This window comes from Globicephala melas, chromosome 8 (assembly GCF_963455315.2).
Source record: "Globicephala melas chromosome 8, mGloMel1.2, whole genome shotgun sequence".
NCBI lineage: Eukaryota > Metazoa > Chordata > Mammalia > Artiodactyla > Delphinidae > Globicephala > Globicephala melas.
This window is the reverse complement of record NC_083321.1, coordinates 63,470,627-63,494,463: the sequence shown is the minus strand read 5'-3', so window position 1 is coordinate 63,494,463 and position 23,837 is coordinate 63,470,627. Positions and strand designations below refer to the sequence as shown.

General features: G+C 36.3%; 1 protein-coding gene and 1 pseudogene across 2 annotated transcripts in view; one reads left to right on the top strand and one right to left on the bottom strand.

Annotated features, from left to right (window-relative positions):
* Window positions 1-2,766: 2,766 nt before the first annotated feature.
* TMEM135 (transmembrane protein 135) overlaps window positions 2,767-23,837 on the bottom strand; it is a 242,447-nt gene continuing 221,376 nt past the window's right edge. The window contains exons 9-15 of one of the 2 annotated variants that reach the window (XM_030835860.3): window positions 22,205-22,274; window positions 18,840-19,007; window positions 13,632-13,695; window positions 12,571-12,647; window positions 8,222-8,320; window positions 7,345-7,412; window positions 2,768-5,504 (exon numbers count right to left, since the gene is read on the bottom strand). In XM_030835860.3, the coding sequence (XP_030691720.1) occupies window positions 5,372-5,504; window positions 7,345-7,412; window positions 8,222-8,320; window positions 12,571-12,647; window positions 13,632-13,695; window positions 18,840-19,007; window positions 22,205-22,274 (679 nt within the window). In that variant the 3' untranslated portion in view covers window positions 2,768-5,371. Of the gene's footprint in view, window positions 5,505-7,344; window positions 7,413-8,221; window positions 8,321-12,570; window positions 12,648-13,631; window positions 13,696-18,839; window positions 19,008-22,204; window positions 22,275-23,837 lie in introns of both variants that reach the window. The other variant, XM_060303876.2, reaches the window with a different exon arrangement.
* On the top strand, window positions 13,767-14,754 carry LOC115841853 (dihydrofolate reductase pseudogene; annotated as a pseudogene).

Here is a 23,837-nt window from a genome sequence, read left to right as displayed (position 1 = left end):
TAAACACTCCCACTTTGAATGAATCCCTCTGGCTCCCTTCTGAGGGGAGAGGAGTGGAGAAGCTACCTCGTTTCCTTACAGACTCCACAACATTCCTTTAGATTCTTACCAGTCTCAACTTTCCCTAAAACAAACAGGAAAATAAGGACTTCATTTTTTCCCTGGAGAACTCTAACTGAAGAAATAAATGGCAAAGATGTGGTGGAAAGCCCAGGCTTTCCTGGTGGTAAAGAAACAAATAGGAGGGAAGAGGTAAGACGTGAAATGCGTACTTACACGCTTCTCACGCACCCCTTGTGGCACCCCATCCTATAATGACCAACAACAGGATTACTTCATGCTTTAAACCTTTTTAGACCTTGGGTACCAATCTCTCTCCACAGCCACAGGGTCCTCTTGTGGGACCAAAATCACCCAAAAAGGAAAATTCATTTAAGGAGTTACGTGATAACTAAAATAGTTTAGTAGATACTGAAGAAACAGCCCTCAGAAATTGCCTGGTCCAAATTAAACGACAGAGGAAAGTAACATTCCTGGGGGACTGCAGTCAATATAGGTCCACAGGTCCACCTGTAGAAGCCTGAAGGGATGCTGAGACCGCTATGCCGTGTGCTAGGACCAGGGAACATCCTATTACCTGCAGTCTGGGGTTTTCTGACAGGGTCAGAATGCTTTGGCAGGGGTGGAGGCAGAGGATGGGCGGGGGCGGTGGGAGTACCTCAAACGGAACACAAGACCGAACAGGCAAGCTGCAGTGGCTTGTGAGCTGGAGAAGAAGTACAAATTACGCCTCGCCTGAGACCTCTGCTGTGGACCAGATGGTGCGTGCGTGTGTGCGTGTGCGTGTGTGCGTGTGTGTGTGTGTGTGATTACTGGGATTTTCAGGCCTGCAGAGGCTAAGGTTAAAGCCCAATGTATTATTTCACTTAGGGCACATTTGGATGAGGTAAAGGTGGAAAGAAAATAGAGAAAGCAACAGGAAATGAGTTCTTCCTCCTGCGTAGCCACAGCAAAAGTCAGGTGATGTTATGCTGTTGTTGAGAAAAGACTGACTGTCCTGGATTTAAAGGTCCCACATTACAGAGGTCCATCTCCTCCCGCATCTCTGCAGTTAACCTTCATTCCTTCCTGCCTAACAAGTGCAGAGCCATATCACAAGTCACCATCCTCAGAAAGTTCTACTCCATTTTCACGATCCTTCTAGGGGCCCCACCTGACCAGCTGTCACCCGAGGGAGCGACGGAGCACCCACGTTCAAGGAGCATAGTTGGAACATAACACCAACCAGCAGAAGAAAGCCAGGAGGCACGGGGACGAGGAGTGCAGAGAGGTAACATGAGGCCAGACATGAAGATTCCAAGGCTGGGAAAGAGGAGAAAGGTGACAGCTGGGACTGAAGCATGAAAAGGGAGGGAGAGGCCACATCAAAGAGCAAGAAATCAGTTACCAGATATTAATTCTTTCCTCCAATTAAAAGTCACTCACTTTTCTCTCAATATAAAACAGCACATATTCTTATTCACCACAGCTGTAAGCTTCAGGCCATGCACTGTCCTGCTGCAGTCCTAGGACACGTGCTATATCACGGTCAAGCTCCTGACCCAGAAATCACACATCAATGTCAGTCTCATTTCTTTGTAGTTACCCTTTCCCTAACTATGGAAGTTTTACAAAGTCACCTGAGGCTACAGCTTGAAACAGAAAACACAGCCTTAATCTTGAAGTTAAGGGAAGAGGGAAGTCCCTGGCTAGAGGGAAGTCCACACAGCCCCGGGGGCACAGCTGACCTCACAGCCACCTCGGTGCCTACACTCGTTTCCTTGCCAACTCCACAGGAAGGAATTGCAGAGCCAGCTAACGCACCAGCAGGAAAGGGCTACAAAGAGGAGGCACAGAGTTACGGCGACTGTAACAGTCTCCTGAGCTAGCCTTAGCCCAGCCCCACAGAAAACAGTTATTTCTGATTGTTTTTCTTAGGTCTTCTTCTTGGTCACTCGTTTTCAGCTACCTAAATCGTCTATCTGAAAATGAATACTGAAGAGATAAGCAGCGACAGGTCAAGGTGTTAGGGGAGATAAAGTGTATCAGATATGTTAGCAAGATCACAGTTCAGACATGAATACTTTTCTCTTTGTGGAGCCAAAAAGCATCCGTGCAAGAAGATTCTGTCGCTCTGACAAATTACTTTCTACTTATACTAGTAAAAATAAATCACAGGGAGAACTCAAGGGCTCTAAGGGCTTGGTGACTTCTGATTCAAAGGCAGCAAAAACACCAGGCCACTGCTCCCAGTGGGCACGCCCCTCTGGCCCTGCTGAGAGGCCACTTGACCCCCACTGCTAGGAGGATGTGCCAGAGCAAGTGGACGAAGCGCCTTGAAGGTAAAGAAAACTGATTCTCCTTAACTAGACATTAACAGAGGACTTAGAAACTCAGGAATGTGATAACATACAAGCAGAAACAATTTTGTCAGCATTAACAACAACTAAATCAATTGTTAGCCTAGACAAGATCTACAAGAAGATGAATACGCAAGCTCAACAAGAACACACTGTGTGACAACTGACCGATTTGGGTTTCGTCATGAAAGACGTGTTTGTTTGAGAAGAAAGTAAATTCTAAAATCTAATAAGAGCAACGAGTAAGAAGATAAAATTCTAAACTAAATAACCACTGACTAAAGAAGAAATGAAAGCAAAAAATATACTAGGCATCAACTGAGAAACTACAATGTTTACAGATCAAGAAAAGTTACAGAAGAAATCATAGAATTTATTAAAAAAAAAAAGACAACCGAATCAAAAGGTTTTATTTCAGAAACGGGTAATAAAATGGACTAAACTATCTGATGAAAAATGGGTAAGAATCTAACAGAATTGAGACCATTTGTTATCATGCAACTTGTTTCTTCACTTGGTTGGTACTAACTGTAGGATTTTACTAATACAGGAAATAGTTAATCAATACAGGAAACAAACAACCATAATCCTATTAAGCACCTCAATGCACTGTTTTTCAGTCTATATATATAAAGATGTAGGAAATACTAAGAGGGCATAATAAGTGTTTAATATAATCAGGTCTAGTGGAAGGAAACTTAACATAGACAGGATTTCTTCGGAGTATAAATGGACTAAAAAACATGTTTTGGAATGGACACATCTATTTGACTTTATTTATGATGCCAAGTTGCCAATCCATACCTGGTTAGTTAGAGGTAGAAACACATTCATTTTGATTGAATTCAGGAATACAAACACAGTTTCTTTGTGTTTGCTCGATACTTTGCAATCTGTCCCAATGAAATCAAATTGTCCTTTTCTATTCACCACTGCAAACTAGTTAACTGTTCATTCCAGCTATACATTCATTGTATGACTCTGCTTCATGATGGTTATTTCATTTCATACTTTCTATAAAATAAAAGATGGCTATACCTTGTGTTAAAAAAAATAAATCATAGGAATGCACCTTTTGACCAGTAAAATTTCACTAAACAATCTCATCGTACCTCAGTAGAATTTGTCTTTCAATTTCATAGTCTTTTAATCTGAATGAAAACAATAACTTATGGATTAAAAAGTTTTCTGTTTAACTGACAGAAAAATATGATAAACATGATTTCTGAATAGAGAAAATGAGATGCAAGCAGCAGTGCTTTCTTCACTGCTATAATACTTCATTTTTAAAAGTAAACACAGTACTAATCATCATTTTGATTCCAGTGAATAAAAACTTAAAACTGAATTTATTAATCAATTTGGAAGTCTGAAGCCAAAAGGATCCTTCAACAGTATTGCCTAATAGACAAGTCGACCCTAAAAAGCTAATCACACTGCAAAATTTTGGCCTAATTAAACTGGCTCTCGCTGATACTCTTTTTTTGTTTGGTTTCAATCTGCCATAACAACCAAGGTTAGAATTCCATGTAAACAGAAGTATACAAGGCTTGATGAAATTGAATATGGAGGATTAAGCATTTAAAAAGTCTGGGTTATAATTCTTATTGCTACACAGGTTCTACTGCATAATTAATTTACAGCAGCCTAAAACTTTTCAGCAACAAAATTATATTAAAAAAATATACCATTATCCCTATATGTTACATTAATTGTAATGTAACATGTCACAACCACTTAAGCCTTGCATTAACTTAGAAAAGAATAACTTGTCCCTGAAAAACTCTAAAGAGTGATCATATCTCAATCAAAGCTGTCCTGAACTAACTCATAATCAGCAGTGACTACATTTTGTCACTTCTTTGCTCTAACATGAGTAAAAGTGACGATAATGATTTTTTGGAAAGAGGCTAGAGAACCTGCATCCAATTATGAAGTGGACTTTTAAACCTCCACTGGATTTTTAGAATGTTTTTAGTTGTCAAACATCCGTATAGGTGAACCAGCTGAGGGAACAAACTGCCAAACTTGCCCAAACTACTTTTGTTCCATAGAATTTGATCCCTTCTAAATCGACAACAGCGTACAAACTTAGCTATGAAGAATTCAGCCCTTATAAATGAAGACAAACATAATAAACCTACAGGAGGTTTAAAAGTAACTTCATTTGTTTTTGAATATTCAAGTGTAATGCTTCTGTAAAAGATTAAAACATACGTTTCAACTTTATCACATACGTCAATTTCCATTTGCTCCTAACCTGTCACTAATACATAGGTTCACTGGCTGCCGAAGAACCCAACTAATCATGGAGAGAGATGAAGGTATCAGTGGAAAAAGAGCACGGATACCACGGCATTTATCCCAACAGTATGATACCCGTCTTTGCATCCCTGAAGTTAAGAATGGCCACTTTCTCCAATTAATTTGCTCTCTACTAAATAAAGCAGCACTGTCTGTGAAGAGTTACTCCATACCTATAACATTTCACTACTATAGTTACCAATTCAGAAGTTAAAAAAAAAAAAAAATACAGACCAAATCCATGTACCCGTGATCCTTTGTATCCTAAAATGTAGAAATATTCTTAGTTTTAACCAAGAATTAGATTGGAATGAAGTAAAACATCTTTTAAAGTAATTTTAAGTATACTCTTATTTGTTACTACATTTCTACATAATTATTTAATATTGCTTGTGGATATAATTTAATCGATAATAATATATCATAATGTCAACCATTACAGTGATCCAGAATGAGATTCTGGCTATAGAGGGAGCTTAATTATTAAGCAACACTTTCCTGAAAAGCTTCTGTATTTCTGATTGGTAAGAAAAACAAAAAAAAAGAGCGTCTCTCATTGAAATAACACTGACGTTCAAGCTCAGGCCCCCTTCTTTGTGTTCAACATAATTAACTCTCTAGGACAAAATAATGAAACATTAAGTCACATTAGTAAGTTACGGTCCTCTTCAAGAAAACTCGACGGGCAACTCTGGTGTTACAACTGTGTATCTTGGATCCAACTTAGGGATGAAATCCTGAAAGTGTTTAGATGCACCAGTACCAAAAACATCAAGGACTTTTCGGTTCATAACGGCAAATCTGTAAAACAGAGGACACAGGGAACAAGTACTTAATGAAGTTTATAAAAGAAGATGATTCACTCCATTTGACTTATCTTTCATGGGATGGGAAGACCGAAAAGGCTGACATGGCAAAAGACTCAATGGCAGATTCAAAAGTCACTTTGATGCTCTTCCTCGAGATTCACTGTCTCGTATTTTCTTTAAAAAGATGATAATCCCCCAAACTGAAACCCCAGAGATTACCATCATTATTTCAAACCCTTCTAGAATCCTTTCCACTAGGTTGTGTCAAATAGAAAAATAGGTTCATTGTGATTTTTCTGATGAATAAAATCACAAGAAGCTAAATGTATAATGAATGTGCTAACATTTACTGACAAGCAAAGGTATTAAACGTAATCCCTCTCATAATTGAAATTTTAACGTCTCACAGTCAACAGAAAATACATCCAAATGTGACTGAAGGGCCAACAGCATATAGGTTTTCAAATTTCTAACAGACACAACATAGTAAAAACACAGCCCTCATTTTATCCATCACCTAACCTAAGAGATATAAAATTTTTAAAAGACATATATTTTAGCTAATGTGCAGGATGGACCTTCTGTGTCTCTGTGCCTGATCATAAGCCTTTCTTTTCTGGGGAAGATACCCAGGTGAAATTAGTTTTGAGTTATTGGCCAGTATCATTATTCCAAGAGCCAATAAATGTGATTTTCAGATCCTTCCCAAAGTATGTTCCCTTCCGAAATAATCAACTGGTTAAACTCATTGATGTGCAAAGAAACCTGAATGACAAAGAAAGAAATGATTAAATACTAATAATATAGAGGATACACAGTGTCATGGCTAAGAGGAAGAACTCTGCAGTCGGACCGCCTGGCTTATATCCTAGCTCCGTCCTTTCCTAGCTCTGTGATTCTGGCAGGCGCTTAACCTCTGCGTGCACCTCAGTTTCCTCACATTGCGAAAGCAAGATATTAATAGTACCTATCTCACAGAGCTACTTTAAGGATTAAACACATATGTACGTATATGTATGCTGTATGTGTGTATGTGTGTATCTTAAAACCAGTTCTCGGACACAGTAAGCACGATACAACTGTTCGCTATTACTAATATTAATGAGAGCTGCTATTTACTGAATGCCTACTAGGTGCCTAAAGGCTGCCACAAACATCTCGATTTTCCCACAATGTATTATTGTTTCATTGAAGAGAGAAAGAAACTTGAGGCTCATGATGGTAAAGAATGTTCCCAACCGGTGACACAGCTAAGGGTATCAGAACTGCAGTCAAACCTAGGTCTGTTCAATTCCCAAGCTCATGGTCTTTCTATCAGGTCAGCCTGCCTCCCAAAGAATTAGATTATAATCAGGAAATGCTAACGACAACAACAACAATAAAGAATATGATCGTAAAGGCAAAGAAAAGTGTGCTTACAAAGTCAGGCAAAAGAATATGATTATTTTTCCAAAGTGGAAATCAGTCAATTGTTCAGGCATGATTTCTAATGAATCTGTGTAATGTTTTTAATCAAAAAGAAGAGATTAAAGATTTTAAAAGTGAGACTTAAGAATGTTATATAGTAACCTATCAGCAGTTTGCAAGTCAACATATTAATCTAGAACACTTAAAATATCTAAAATAATATAGGGAAAAAAATAGTCAAAATAATGTGCACTAAAAGAATGCCCCATGTTATTCTTATTAAATTTTAGGTCATATTTGATTTATAGCTAGATACCTACTTTACCACTGAAAGAATATTCCCTCAAGTAAACGAAAAGATTCAAAATCTTTTTTATGGAAATTGCTTTTTTTCTATGACCAGTTAAAACATCTCAGTCACTTACCTGCCCTTGGTGAGCCTTAAAAGGAACTTCCAGTAAGATGGTCGTAAGGTCTGAACTTCCATGACAGCCTAAGATTAGAATATTCAATTTGAGACTTCTTTTAGTAAACAGCAAATATTATCAGCAGTCTTAGGCAACAGAACATATTTGTCTCTATTTTTATTGCTCACTCTATTTAACGACAGTGATGACAGTAGTAACAAAAACATGTATTAATGTTTAAGTGGGTAACTCTCAAGAATCTTTGTAAATATGCCTTCAAATAGGAATATTGCTCATGGAATAATAGAGTTAATAGTTATTATCATTGGGAAGCGTTTACTAGGTGCCCATTAGTAGCTGGCACTTCGCTAGTTATAGTAAGTTTACCAACTTGGCAGCGTTACTGTGAGAAGCTGCAAATAAAAGCTGTCCCCCAAACTTTGCAAAAGCCCTAAGACCATTAACATCAATAACGGTGATTGCAGAATTTAAAGAGATTGAACGATGCTTCTATTAAACTAGATTCTACCCCTATCCTCACTGCCTGAGTAATACTGGGGAAAAGCAATTATTCATATTTATGCCCATGCTATCTTTTTTTTGAAGTAAAATTAAGTTAGGGCATTCTAGCCAAGGTACTAGAGTGATAATTCTCCTACAAAAATTGCACTCTACTTAAACCTAAAAATTGTTGTGTTCATAAAACATGACCTAGCCCACTAAGTTAACATGTTTAATGATTTGAAACTTGCAAGCTATCTTGCTAACAAAACAAAAAAAGCATAGAATGTAAAAACTGGAAATGTTCCCAGGCCTTTATTTTTCCCCCATTGGTTTAATATATACACTAGAAACAGAAATAATTCTACTTCTCATTTGAAAAAGTTATACTTACTGCCTGGAAGCAAATTGCTGTAGAGATGGAATAGATGATAGTGTCTGCATGGGGAAAATAGGGAACCTTTCCTGCTTCAATACCTTTGAAATACATTGTCTGCAAAACAAGCACATAGCGCAAGATTTATAAAGAAAACAACTTTAAATAGCATTACCAATAAGGTGGAGTGATACGTTCCCTATCTACAACTATTTTTTCTACCTTTCAAAATCCTAACAATCCTTTCAGAGCTCAAATCATAGGGACTTCCCTGACATGTTAAGTGTCAGCCCTTCCCTTTCCCTCATTCACTCACCCCAAACCCCAGATGCCAGTAATAATACTTTTCTGTGAAATTCAACAGCACTTTATTTCTACCTCTTTCATGTTATTTATTCTTCACTGCTGTTTGTACAATGCCCAAGTCTTCCCTTCTCTGTTAGATCTATTCATTCATTCATTAAACATGTACTGGTGTAAACCCAATTAGCGCATAAGAAATAACTAACACACTCTAATAAGGTTACAAGATATCTATATTGATTAGATGTGTAGATCATCACATGTGTATGTATGTATATCTATGTTTATCTCATATATATATAGAGAGAGAGGCTCCCCAGAGGAGGGAGCAACTACTCTGTCTATGACAAAGGACCAAGGAGAATTTCAGAAATGACTACATTGAGTAGTGGGCATCTCAAACCATCTGCAGTGAAGAACCACTTTTTAAAAAACAAAATTTCCAACTATCATGGCCTGATGCTTTTATAATACAATAAAAATGAATTACTAGAATTGAACCAAATTTTCACTATTACATTCAAAAACAAATTACTCCATCGAGTTGCTATAAGGTTTCCAAATGCTTCCTCTCAATTTCTATCCTTTCCTTGTCATGAACTGGTATGGTAATGAACAGTTCATAGACCAGCGCTAGTCTGCTGACCCCACTTCTAATACTGCTGCTTTCTAAGAGGCCTAACATCAACAACTAGATAAGAGAGGAAAAGCAGGGGTAACAAACAGGGTGAAAATACATGACATGTATGGGGAATTTCCAGCAAATTTATATGGATGGAACAAAGGATAATTCATGGAAATGGGTTTTCTGGAACGTAGGGATGCTAAAGTGAAACAAGTAAGAAAAGTGGAAGGATGACCAAGACAGAATGGTGTTTCAATAGGTTGGAGGGAGCTTTAAGAAGACATGAGTGGACCATGAAATAAAGAACATAAAATAATTTTTTTCCAAGAAAAAAGTTGTTTATACAGCTGATTTTTAATTAATATTATGTATTAATATAGCATTTTAATATAAAATTAACTTCAATCCGTAAGATATGTACAAAGAGATTTATAATCTACTTCAGTAACAAGATAAACGTGGGCCATTATTTTGAAAGTTATATGATAATATATTACAAGGTACAGATATACTGTAGTGTATTCCTGTTAACAAAAATGAAATTCAGATGTGGTAGAATGGCATCATAGAAATGTTATGTGAAACAGGTATCTCTTGATATATGGGATCATTATGTTCCTAATTATTTCCTACAATAAAACTTATCTGTTTACCTAGAGTCTAAGTTAATGAAGAGTTGGGACTGTATCCTATACTTCTATATGCTTACCAGCACCACCACAGTAATGGGAACATAATCGATACTCAATAAATATGTCTTGGAAATAATTTTTTCCAAGAAAAAAGTTGCCTATACAGGTGATGTTTACTTAAGACGCATTATATAGTAATATATCATTTTAATATAAAATTAACTTCAATCATAAGAAAATGATTGCCTATTATACCATAGTCATTAATTCCACAAAGGACATAGTAAGCTTATACTTCTAATTTCCTGCATTTAAAAAAAAGTTCTCATCAGCACACTTATCAGATACGATCTGTTGATATAAGAAACAGCGATACCACTGCTTGGCTTTAAAACCTCTAGCCATTTAGAGAAACATTTTACAAACTAGATCTCAATGTTGGATGGCCCCTATGTCAAAGAATATATTTTTTGCCAGCTAGGGCAAAAAAATATATTCTCTCACTCCCCTTTTCTTCTCTATTAGCAAGTCCTGCCAACTCTATCTCCTAACCATACACCAAATCTGTGTACTTTTCTCCATCTCTACTGCTACCATCCTGACACAAGCCACCATTTTCTGCCTGAGACTAACGGTTTTCTCCCAGATTCCAGTCTTGCCTCTAATCCATTCTCTATATAATAGCCAGAATATTCTTCTTAAAATGTGAATTAAATCACGTCATTTCCATGCTTAAAGCTCCAATGGCTTCCAAAGGCACTGAGAAAAAATAAATGCCTCCTCCCCTGCCTCCTTCTCTCTCTCTCTCTTTCTGTCTCTCATTTGGATAAAACAAATATGTAATTTTCTTAATGTCATTAGGGACACAGATTTTTAGTGAGATAAAACTTTTTAAAATTCAAACAAGTTAAATAAAATCTATAACCTGAACTTTGAATTGAAAACATCAATGTGCTCCTAATTATTTTCTCTTTCTCTGAAAAGAAAGGGAAAAAAAATAGCATGCTCTAACTCTGTTCACTGGAAAGGCCAAGAAACAATGACTAGCCTAGGAGCAAAAAACCTTTAGCACCCAAACTAAAGTTTTCTAAATACCATTTCTCACCAAAAGAAACTAGGTGCCATTGGAGAAGGCTGATTCTATGTCTGGAGCTGGAAACCACCCAGGTGAGCCTGGAATATCTTGTTTTATCACAAAGCAAGAAAACTATCAAAGATACCGGCATTGCGTGAAAAAAGAAACAGGAGTCAACTTGAAGAGGCTCTCATGGCCAAAGATGGGGCAATTTGAGCATAATGACTGCAATAGGTTGAAACAAATCAAATACCTTAAACACCATAAAGACACCTGACAACAAAGACTTACAGGTCAACTTTGCAGGATGCTAGGGACTAACTCATTCCAAACATTAGCAAATAAAGGGAAGTAATCAAGCACTTTATTATGACTTTGTGAACAGACGATCTCACAGTAACCAAACAGCTGAAAGGGAAAGATCTTTATGAAGAATTCCCACTAATAAATGCAGAAGAAACAATAATATTAGATTATGATGATTTTGCAACCCTCAGTGAAATAATAAACCCTGGTCATTAATGGCTGCTAGAAAAATAGGGTAAAAGATGGGGAACCTTATGTTGGCTCTATCAACACTGAGCCCACTGATCCATCTTAGCATCCCTGGTGGCGCAGTGGTTGAGAGAGAGACAGGGGCTTTCCTGGTGGCGCAGTGGTTGAGAGTCTGCCTGCCGATGCAGGGGACACGGGTTCTTGCCTCGGTCCGGGAAGATCCCACATGCCGTGGAGTGGCTGGGCCCGTGAGCCATGGCCACTGAGCCTGCGCATCCGGAGCCTGTGCTCCGCAACGGGAGAGGCCACAACAGTGAGAGGCCCGTGTACCACAAAAAAAAAAAAAAAAAAAAAAGAGAGAGACAACCCGACATTTTTGTGTTTCCTAATGTGATGTAATAGGAATTCACACACACAGTAAATGTGAAGTTTTTCTGCCACTACCATCCGCCTAAAAGAAACTGAACCTGAACTTGCTTAAGGCTCTAGACCTAATTTACAGTTTACAGACAATACATGAGTTAAAGGAACATGTTATAACACCACCAGTGAGGATGCAATCAGCAAAATCCAGAATGTGGGAAATTCCAAAGAATTAATAACCTAGATTATCAACAAATAAATGGCAAGGAAAAAAAGAAAGGGGGAAGAAAAGAAGAAAGGGTGAGGGATAACTATTATAAACTAAAAAGAGACTTTGGATCTCAACTAAAACAAAGGGATTGCAAAAGACATTTGTGAGGTAATATTGAAAATGCAAGCTCTAATTGGATAACGATAATAATAAAGAATTACCAGGTTTTTAAAATTAATGACATGTATTTTGATTATACCCTGATGGCATTCATGATTTGTTTGTTTTTAAGGAGTCCTTATTCTTTAGTTTTATTTTTTAAGGACTCTTTCTCCTCAGTTGTTTACGGATGAAGTGATTTGATCTCTGGGATTTGTTTTAAAATAACTTGGTACTTGGGGGTTTGGAGCGGTATAGGTGAAAGGAGATTGGCCAAATGCTGTTAACTGTTGAAGCTGTATGATGGGGTCCATGAGGGTTATCACATTATTCCTCCTATGCTTGTGTATATTTGAAAATAACACAAAGAAAAAAGAAGAAATAGGAGAACTGACTTTGTAAGTACTTTTATAGGATTAGAATTTGCTTTTGAAACTTTTACTACCAAAGCAGCTAAAAAGCTCTGTATCCTTTGGTTGTATGTGCTTAAAAATGTTTGCTTACCTCTACCAATTTGGAAGCTAAATACATGGAAATTGTTGTGCTTTTATAAAACATCATTGATATTCCCGCCAAAAATCCTGAAACAACAAATAAGGCAAAACTGATCAGAACTCAAAGTATTTCTTTGTTATTAAGTCACTCAGAAATGTTGATTCACTTAAACAGGAAAGAACTGATTTGTAGCACTGCCTTTTGTCACAACAAAATCAAGGACAGTAATATAAGTGATGACATTAAAATGGGGTGAATTCTTATTTATTATCACATATTTTTAAACTTAAACATTGACCTTTAGAGTTAGGAACCACAGTTCTGATACACATATCACAAGAAACTACATTCTAAATTTAACTTTTAAAAACAGCAGTGGTCTTGCCAAATACAATGATCTTTTAAAATAATTTTTTAAAGGTTACTGGTACCATTTCTGATTTTAAGTGGAAATAGTCATTCATCTATTCTCCTAACAGCTCAAATTATGTTTAGTGCTGTCATCACACTTCCCTCCATTGCTTTCATTCTATAAATGGAAAACCAAGGTGGTAGGAGGCCTGGAATACTAATAGTAGGGCTATTACTAATACATATCTGAAAAATTGTCTATTTAACTTAAGTAATACATATACTGAACTCACAGAAAATGTTTAGTTTTTATTTTTATAAAATTACTTGAGTTCCTAAAAAAATTATTATTAAAAAATACATCACTTGCCAGTGGTAAAATCAGAATATTTTAAGAAATCTAACTGCACTTCCACTAGTCACTTATATAATATTTTAAGTCTTTATGTTCTTTTGTGACACATTTTCCCTAGAATTTCTGGCCTGTAGCAGGACAGATACCCGAGTCATTATATTGCCAACCCAAAACATCAGATGGCAAGAGAGCCTTCATATGTTAAACTTCACAAATACAAAATGTTTGTACTAGTGCCTTAATGGGGATTCTATTACAGAGAAGGGAAGATACAAAGAAATCAGATGAATCTGAAAACCATGTCTGCTTCATTCCTACTACTGATTGATGCAATAGTAATATATGTATTTTATCATTGCTTTACCAGCTATAATGGCATGCAGTTCATCATCCAGATTTCTGACCCAGCGCAGGAAGCAACTAGTACCCTGTATCAAGAAGAAAATACAATGACTTCAGTTGTTTCAGTTCTAGGAAAAAAATGCATGTAACATCTGTAATGGGTGAGTCATTAGCTGACCTTGGAGGCAAATTGGTGATCTTATTTAAATCAAACTGAATATATGATTGGGAAAATTATGAACAGTAACCTGTTATAACGTTACTGTTTGGATAGACCCTATTAAGAAATTATACATAAAATTTTCATTGTAATGATTTTTCAAAATGAATTCAAAAATTCTACTTTTGCTTAGATGTAGAATGCCGGGAAAAGTATCACTCCCATTCTAACAAGGAGAAAAAGCTGGATAAGCTACAACTCTATCAAGTCAGAATCCTATAGTTAGAGAAAACATTTTTCAATATGAAGGTGAAATAAAGACTCTCTCAGAAATTTCGCACCAAGCTGGCGGGTAATCCCCATATCGGTGTGACGTGCTAGCTCGGAAGTGTTTTCTGCTGCTGTCATAGTTCGTCCGCTAAACTGCATCGTTGCTGGGTCCCAGAACATAGAACATCGGCAAGATCAGGGACGAGCCATCGTCAAGAACGGGGACCTGCCCTGGCCCCTGCTCAGGAATGAATACAGGTATTTCCAAAGAATGACCACAACTTCTTCAGTAGAAGGTAAACAGAATTTGGTGATTATGGGTAGGAAGACCTGGTTCTCCATTCCAGAGACGAATCGACCTTTAAAGGACAGAATTAATATAGTTCTCAGTAGAGAACGCAAGGAACCTCCACAGGGAGCTCATTTTCTTGCCAAAAGTCTGGATGATGCCTTAAAACTTATTGAGCAACCAGAATTAACAAATAAAGTGGACATGGTTTGGATAGTGGGACACAGTTCAGTTTACAAGGAAGCCATGAACAGGCCAGGCCATCTTCGACTATTTGTGACAAGGATCATGCAGGAATTTGAAAGTGACACATTTTTTCCAGAAACTGATTTGGAAAAATGTAAACTTCTCCCAGAATATCCAGGTGTTCCTTCTGATGTCCAGGAGGAGAAAGGCATATTTGAAGAATATGAAAAGAACAGTTAATATGAAAGTGTTTTCTGATCTATTTCTGATCTATTTCAAGACTCCTCCTCCCCGCCCGCCCCCAAAAAATTATGTAGTTTTTGTTGTAAAGACTTTTGTTGACTTTAGATCTATGGAAGTTATTTCTAAGCAAAGTACCTTTATTCCCCATTAATCTTAACTAGACTGTATCAGATACCATTCGTGAAACATTTCTTGCTGAAACTGCCTGAATGACCATCAAGGGTCAAGAATAGGTTACCAGCACCGGCCTAGGGTAGAATATCTACCAAGACAGCCCAAAGTGGGAGAGTCCCCTGGTAGCATAAGTTGAAACCAGAGCCTATAGAGCTAGGAGTTAGGCAGATGGGTCCAAAGGTCAGAAATAGATTATAAATAGAAGAGCTAGCACTCAGTTATTAAAATTAGATCAAAAGAGGGACTGTGAATTACTCTATATCACACTTGTGAAAAATATTCTGTTCACTCAGACCGGGAGTCAATAAGTTGAGAACGCCAGGATATTCCACACGGATAGTAAAGAGGCAGGTATGACACTACCTTTTCGGTGGTTAAAAGAGAAGGTCTGAGACCTTAAAAGACTTTGTTTCTGATCTTCAGTGAGATTCCATGAGATGTTACAATGATAAAACAAGAAGTGGCTGCTCTTTACAAAAAAGAATAATCTAATATCAAGCATAATGGCTAAAATTAAAAATTCAAGGAGGTAATAAATTGAGAATGAATATTGCTAGAAACCAAAATTAGTAAGTTAGAAACTAAACTTCACAGAATTAAAAAATGAAAATTAAAACATGTTTTACCCATCATGTTAAGCAAAGATTTAGATTAAGTATCCAAAAAAAAAAAAGAGCATTTTCTGTCTTATAAATTGGGACAACCTTTTTAGAGTGTAAGTTAGCAATATCAATTAATATTCAAAATATTCTGGGTTTGGACCCAGAACTTGCACTTCTAGAAATTAATCCTGAACAAAGAAATGGACCCAAGAATATTTGTTGCAACATTTTTTTTCAAAGTTGGAAAGAGCCCAAATGTTGATAAATAAGAAATAACTAACCAATATGTCTATAAAATGTAACATCTGCAGCAGTTAAAAAGGACGAAGTACTGACAGAAAAACGCCAAAAATTGCTAAGCAAAAGAAGCAAATTGTGTATAATACTCAAAATGTTTAATAAATGTTAATGTGGGGGGGGGACAAAACAAAAAAAAAGACTCTCTCAGACAGACAGAAGCTGAGAAAATGCACCACCTGCAGACCTGCATTACCAGAAATGTTAAAGGTCGTTCTGCAGGCAGAAGGAACAAGATACCAGATAAGAATTTAGGTATAAAAAAAGAGATGAAGAGCTCTGGAAATGGTAAAATGAAGGTAAATTTAGAAGACATGTTTTTCTTACCTTTAATTGTTATAAAAATGAATCAACTGTCTAAAGCAGTGGTCAGAAAACTATGGCCCACTAGGCAAATCTAGCCTGCCACCTGTTTTTACATGGTTCATAAGCTAGAATATTTTTACACGTCTCAATGGATAAAAATAAAAAACAATAATATTTTGTGACATGTGAAAATTATATGAAATTCTAATACAGTGTGCTAAATTTTTATTGGAATACAGCCATGCTCATTCATTTATATATTGTCTATGGCTGCTTTCACACTATAACATCAGAGCTGAATAGTTGTGAGTGAGACCATATGTTCCACAAAGCTTAAAATACCTACTCTTTGGCCCTTTACAGAAAAAGTTTTCTGACTCCTGGTCCAAAACAAAAATAGCAACAGCATATTGTGGGGTTTATAACATATGAAAAGATAAATGAATTGCACAAAGGATGGGAAGGAGGAATTACAAGTATGATGTGGTAAGATTCTTACACTATACTGAAGTGGTATAATATTATTTGAAAATATTGACCAATAAATTAAAAATGTTTATTATAAATATTAAGACAGTCACTAAATTTTAAAAAGACATATAAAAAGTCAATAGTGATGACAGATTATAAAAAATACAAAAAAATTAATATAAATTTAAAATACATAAAAAATACCCCCAAAATCAAGGAGACAAAAAAAAAAGAGGAGCAAAGAAAACATGGAACAAATATGAAACAACTAATAAGAAAGGAGATACAAACAGATATAAACTCAACCATATCAATAACTATATTAAATGTAAAGAGTCTAAATACACCAATTAAAAGACAGTGATTACCAAACTGGATACAAAAGTAAGAACCAACTATATGTGGTCTAAAAGAAACCAACCTTTAAACTGAGGTCACAGAAAGATTAAAGAAGGAAAATATACCATCAAATATAATCAAAAGTAGCTATATTAATAGTAGACATAGTAGACTTCAGAACAAGGAATATTACCAGGATAAAGAGGAACATTACAAAATGGAAAAAGGGTCAGTTCATCAAGAAGACACAGAAGAAATAAGGTTTGTTTGCCCGACCTTCTCTTAATTACATTCTTAGGAAGATGCAAAAAATTGATAAATTTTTCAGAAATCACATATGGCTTTGGAACATGCTGTATGAATATTTTTTATAATAGATTTTCTGACCCAGTTGCATTTTCCTTAGTTTAATTACCATTAGTTTATATTACCTAAGCAAATAAGTAGCAAAAATGTAAACAAACAAAAAAGCCTAGGCTCTCAGATATGCTGGATGGTGGAGAATAACAAACCTGGGCAAAAAATGTTGGAGATAATCCACATATAAATATTTAAGGGTTTATGTTAAGAGTAAATACAAACTCTATGACACAAGAAATGAAAAAGAATGTGAATATAAACATATTATCACTAATATTCTGCCCTATTAACTCTTGTATATATTCAAAGATATAAGTAATGCTTCCTAGTCAAACCATATTGAAAATGTTTTCAGTGTTAGTAATATTTCATAACAAGTGATTAATTAACTATAGTTTATAGTTTGCCACTCTTTCCTTTCCATTTCAAAATACTTTCTCCACATCTACCTTTTATAGGTAAACTTTATCATAAAATGAAACACAGCCATCTTATCCAAAATAATTCCAGAGTTCAGTTTTTCCCAGCATTTTCTTTTAACAACTGTGTGTGTGCACATGCACACATGCATGCACATGCATACAGGTCAACCTTAGTTAACACATTTTACCTTTAAATTTTGAATATCAATTTTAGATGTTTAATAAAATATGTCAGTAATATGATTTAGATATTAGTGATTCCCATTAAACAAAAGGCCATTACTTCAAATTGCAGAGTGTTATGTCACAGATGATCCCTATATATGTGTTTAGGTAGGTGCTTATTATATATGTGTGGGTACATTTATAGGAACATGCAGAAGGAGGTGGAAGAATGTTAACTTTGTTTATTTGAGAGAGTACAGTAGAAAGAGTGAGTGAGTGGGAGATGGAAAATAAGTCATTGCTTATATCAGTTACAAGAGAAAATCCTTTTTCTATCAAAGGTTGATATCAGCTAGGAGGGTCTGAAAATGTTTAAATTAATAATCAGGTAGTAAAATTATTCAGAAAAAACAAATAGATACATCACTTTTGATGTTAGAAATATCAGGAAGTTCATATTTTCTCAGTGACTACATTGTTGAAGAAAAGAAAATGAGTTTTTGAAAATCTTTAATATTATGTATAAATGCAAATATATCTACACTTTCAAGCTTTAAGAGAAGAAATATCTCCAGCCTCTATTCCCAACATAATGTGCATATTTGGTGATGAGATATTTATGAATACTACAGAAAGAAGTATTTAAAAAAATGACAGGGCTTCCCTGGTGGCACAGTGGTTGAGAGTCCGCCTGCCGATGCAGGGGACACGGGTTCGTGCCCCGGTCCGGGAAAGATCCCACATGCCGCGGCGCGGCTGGGCCCGTGAGCCATGACCACTGAGCCTGCGCGTCTGAAGCCTGTGCTCCGCAACGGGAGAGGCCGCAACAGTGAGAGGCCCGCGTACGGAAAAAAAAAACAAAACAGATGAGCTAAGGCCGTATCTCATTTTAACAATAGCCATGTTATTTATTTCCCACTTTTCTTTCCTCTTCTGAAAGCCTTACCTTGTATATACTAACAAAAGAGCCCAGAAAAGCTCCGAGCTGGAAGTTTTCTTTATTGTAGAAGAGAGAAAATAGCCGGGATGGCTGTGTAAACAGATGCCTAAATGCAGAGGGAATCCGGAGGCAGCACTGGATCAAGTATCCCACGCTAAACATTCTGATAAAACCCTAGAGAAAATTGGGAGGAAATTCTGATTTACAACCAAATTTTGAAGACAGATAGATGTAAATTTTATTGTTGCAGAATCAAAACGGAACTAAAAATATTAAGACAAGTTTATATCGCAGCCATTTTCAAAATTAAGTCCTAAACCTCAAACAATTTTAAAACAATTGCCTTAAAAATAAGCGTGAAATCTTGCAGCAAACATACTTTCTATGATTTACAAAGTCTTAAAAAGTCTCCCAAGCACTGGCCAAGTCTATCTATGTACCAAACTTCTACTTCTTGGCATTTTGTTGACATAACTGGGATTTATAATCCCTAAACCACAAATAGTTTTAGAAACAAAAGCACTGCAATTCCAAAAAAAATAGTTAACAAAACCAAATGCTTTGGGAAATTTTAACAGAAAATGTCTCTTAATCATTAGTTTGAACAGAGATTCTTTTGACAGAAAATAATTGTATTATCTGTTTAGACCTTTGGTGTCAACTATTTAAACAATCAAGTTTAAAGAATTTTCCAGGAAAAGAAATAATTCTATCTAGGTTTTTACTTCTGTGCTCAATGTGTCAAGCTGAAACATCTCTAGGGAATGGCAGCTTTAAGGTAAACTAAAGAAAACCCGAGAAAGCAAATTTGCCACAAATCCACATTTGCTGTCAACATTTCTCCATATTACCTGCAACTATCTACAGTGTAAAAGGGAGGAAAGGATGACTAATGTTGGTCAATTTCATTTCACTCTTTAGGAAAATGAAGTTTGATGTCACTTAATGGTGAGAGACTGAAAAATTCCAGTCATCTCAAAACAAAATGTTATCAAAAAGAATAGTATTTTATACATGATTCAGCCAATACACTGTAATACTGATCTCCCATCGTCCTCCTCTTTCACCCCCACTGGAATGGAAAAACGTCTACATTCTTAGCAGTGTTTGCTGCTAAGTTTCAAAGGTCAGGTTTGTATCTTCGGTATGGCTGCCTTCTATTTTTTTAAAAAAAAATTGAGTTACTATGAAGAAACATTCATTAATTTACCTGAAACTACCTAATACCTGGTTAAAACATGAAAATTAAATTGTCCAAACAATTAGCATGAATTATCATGCATTTGCTTAACTGAAACTGCCTAGTGTTTGTTTAATGCATGAGGTGGTCACACCTGTATCTTGTCACTGATAATATCATAATATTAACCTAAGGGTTCAAAGATCACACTCATGTTCAATCATTTCACACTGTTTTCAAGAGATCTATTCATCCTTCCATCAATTCACCCTTTCATGTATTCAGGAAAGATTCAGTGAATGCCTCTCATGTGCTGCTCATCACACTAGATGCTGGGGATAGAGTACTGAGGACACAAAGCTCTTGCCTTCATGGAGCTTCCATGCTCATTAGAGGAAGAGAAAATCAGTAAACAAATAAACATAAAGTAATTACAGATTACAATAAGTGTTGAGAAGGAAGTAATCAGGGCACTGGGAAAGAAATTAACAGGGCATCCTATATTAGACTGAGTGGTAAGGGAAGGCTACTGAGGATGTGACGTTTAAATAGACACAAAAGAGAAGGAGCTGGCATGAGAAAAACATTTTGGGTAGCTTGGACAAAAAGCACAAAGCCAAAAAAGAGATTGGCAGGTATCAACAAAAAGTTCATGTGAATGGAGTATAGTGAGTTGGGGGGAATGTTAATTCATCTGAATATTCACTCAGGGGTATGATTTAACATGAGGTGTAACTGAGTCCATGGAATAATGAGGTGCACTGTCAAAATATTTTGCTATACTTGTGATATAAATTCCTCACCCACAAATCTCCAAATAATTCTACATTCATGGACATAATATAACAATGTATACATAAATTAGCAAGTTTATAGTACTGGTACACGCTTGAAAGAATGACTACATTTTTTCATAGCTCAGTAATTCTCACTAACTTTCTCGTATACTTTTTTTAAAATATCACCTCTCCTCTCCCCAAATTTCTCAAATATCTCTAATTTAGTCAAAATGCTTTTCTTAGTTCCCCTCCTGCAGTTTCCCCCTGAACTAGAATTATGTCCAATTGGAGGGAATAATAACCCTCTCTGGGAGCTTGTAGACTTTGAGGCAGCCAGCAACATTCTTTTTTTTTTTTTTTTTTTTTTCTTTTTTGCCACTTTAAAAATGGGGCAGGAAATCAGATTTGGAAAGAGTGTGTCAGAAACTACTTCACAACTGAAAAAATACTCTACTGCTTTTACCCCTGGTTCTGTCTTTGAGTACTTTAAAGGTAAGTGTTGGCCTGGGTGCGCCACCAACAACACTCGGCCACAGGCATTCACATTCATAGGCACTAATGTGATACAGTCCCTCCCTTTCTAGAGGGACGGTCAGGAGGCTGTCTTTTGGGGTGCTGTACAACTCTGTTCTTCTCATCATCAGTAAAGTGGGGATCAGATGTTGTAAGAAAGAACATAAATTTCTAAAGCATCAGGATTGTTAGAGCACCATCCAAAACTAAAGAACTTGTAGCAGATGGTGCCACCTGTGACAGACTAACTGCAATGAAAATTAACTTCCTTCTCAGAGTTGGTGGGATGGGGGATGGGGGGCAGTGGCAGGCATGGGATGGGGGATGGGGAGAGAGCACGGCCCTGGTACACTAATATATTAGGGAGTGGGGAATTTATGTCAGTGGGCATAACTAACTTTCTTAATGTAGAACAACTGTGGACATGCTCCAGTTACCGTCATGCCTTAAAAAATGTAACAGCTTTACAAGTCCAAAACCAAATGCCACTGTCCCAGATTGTGCAGTGTATGTGAGTGACTGCTGATCCCCTAGCACACAGCACAGTCCAGGGGCCTTGTTCTAAGATGTATTCTAATGAGGATACATTGCAAAGTACAAATTTTAATTTTAATGTGACTTTTTCTCTTTTTTGTTGTTGTTGCTTCACCTTCTACTTTGCAAGTTTTACATTTATTAAGTAAGCTAATGTAAAAATTATTTAACAAAGGATCTGGTAAGTGAATACTAAAAGCTAAATTGTTATCTATTTCTCACAAGTGTCTTATTCTTCAAGTCAAATGCAAAGAATGATAGCAATGATTGTCAACTTTTCCACTTACTTTGAAATTATGTTTTAATAAATAAGTTTTTTCTATACATATTCCCTGTGGTTATTAAAGTAGATTTTATATACTTACTTTAACGCAATAAGAGATGCAATTATCCTCATAGTGTTTGCAACATCTATGCCTTGGTCCATGCTTACATCTGAAATTAAACCAAAAAAACTAATATAATTAAAATGTGTGTGTATGCGTGCGTGTGCGTGTGTGTGTGTGTTAATCTGCTTAAAACTCTCTAACCAAAAAAGGAGAAAACATTATCAACTCATTTCTAAATGTGTGCGTCTTTTGATTTCTTAGGACATACAGAAGCAAAGCTAACAGATTATTTTCCCTTTGCTGCTCACCATTTGACACACTGTATAAAATACGTGACTGCAGTCAAAATACTTGAATGTGGAACAGAAAAGCCATATTGGTAAATATTTGTGACTAAATATGAAAAATATGTATATGTTATCTCTATACTCTGCCAAATCTTTTGGAAGCTTTAAATTGTTTATTGTAGCATATAATGGTCATAAATCATCCATGACGTCAGTACTTGAGCAAAAATCATAATGAGAATGTGCTCAGGTTACAGGAATTTATACTTAATTATATTTGAGAGAAAACATCTGGGAAAGAAACATGATATAGTATTAGAATTTAAAATTCAGTTTTTAAAATAAATATAGAAATAGAACATGCAGGAATTCAAAAGTAGGTTGTGATTTAACCGTAAACAACTTAGTCTTCCAGTGTTTAATAAACATTTCTGCTGGGAGGACTACTATTCAAGACACACTTATTTTAGTTATTTGGTATGTCTACTCCAGGACTATTTATTCACTCCAGGCGTAAAAAAGTAAGTAGAATATCTAATATGGGTTTAACTCTCCCCCTTTCTCTTTGAAGAGTTCAGTTCCAAAATAAGCAGTCTTTATAACTCTTTCAGAATACAATTAATTAATTATCTTCATGGTTGGAACACATTAACTCTTTCTTGTTTATGATAATAACTTGCAGAGTGATATCCTAGCTCTCTAACTCCATTTGCAAATTGATTATAAAGACCTCCGAAATTCAATGCTGCACTGCAGCTGGAGTATACAGGCAGCCTTTCCTAGTCAAGGGTGACAGCAATAGTTCATTCCTTATGTCGTTAGAATGATATGACATATCTGGTCATGCGAAGTTGTTGAGTGATTAAAGCTAGGGGCCTGAAAAGGGGTGAATCAGAGAAGGACTGCCTTATGTAAACCATCACTCTTCATACTTCTAGGTGTCCTCTTCAAAGACATCTCTCAGCCATGGCTACCAGAACTAACACAGAAATTATTAAACTCTCTTTGCTAGTGAAGTTAAATTCTGTTATCAACTACACTGTCATTTAATCTTTCCTAGTCTTTCATTAAAATGGCTTCCCAAGTGCTGGACTGCCAGTCTCCTATGTCATCTGCTCTGCTTCTATATTATCCTGCACCTGCTTTCACACCAATGGACCCACTGAGGCTACTCTGACAAGTTCTGCCATGGCCCGATCAGCTCTGATACCCAAGGCTTCATTCACCCCGTCACACATTCTCTGCATTCCCCTATGATTCTTGTTGACATGATTCCCATTAACGGGATCCCCTACATCACACATTCTCTGCATTCCCCTATGATTCTTGTTGACATGATTCCCATTAACGGGATCCCCTACCACAATTATTACTGCCGTCTA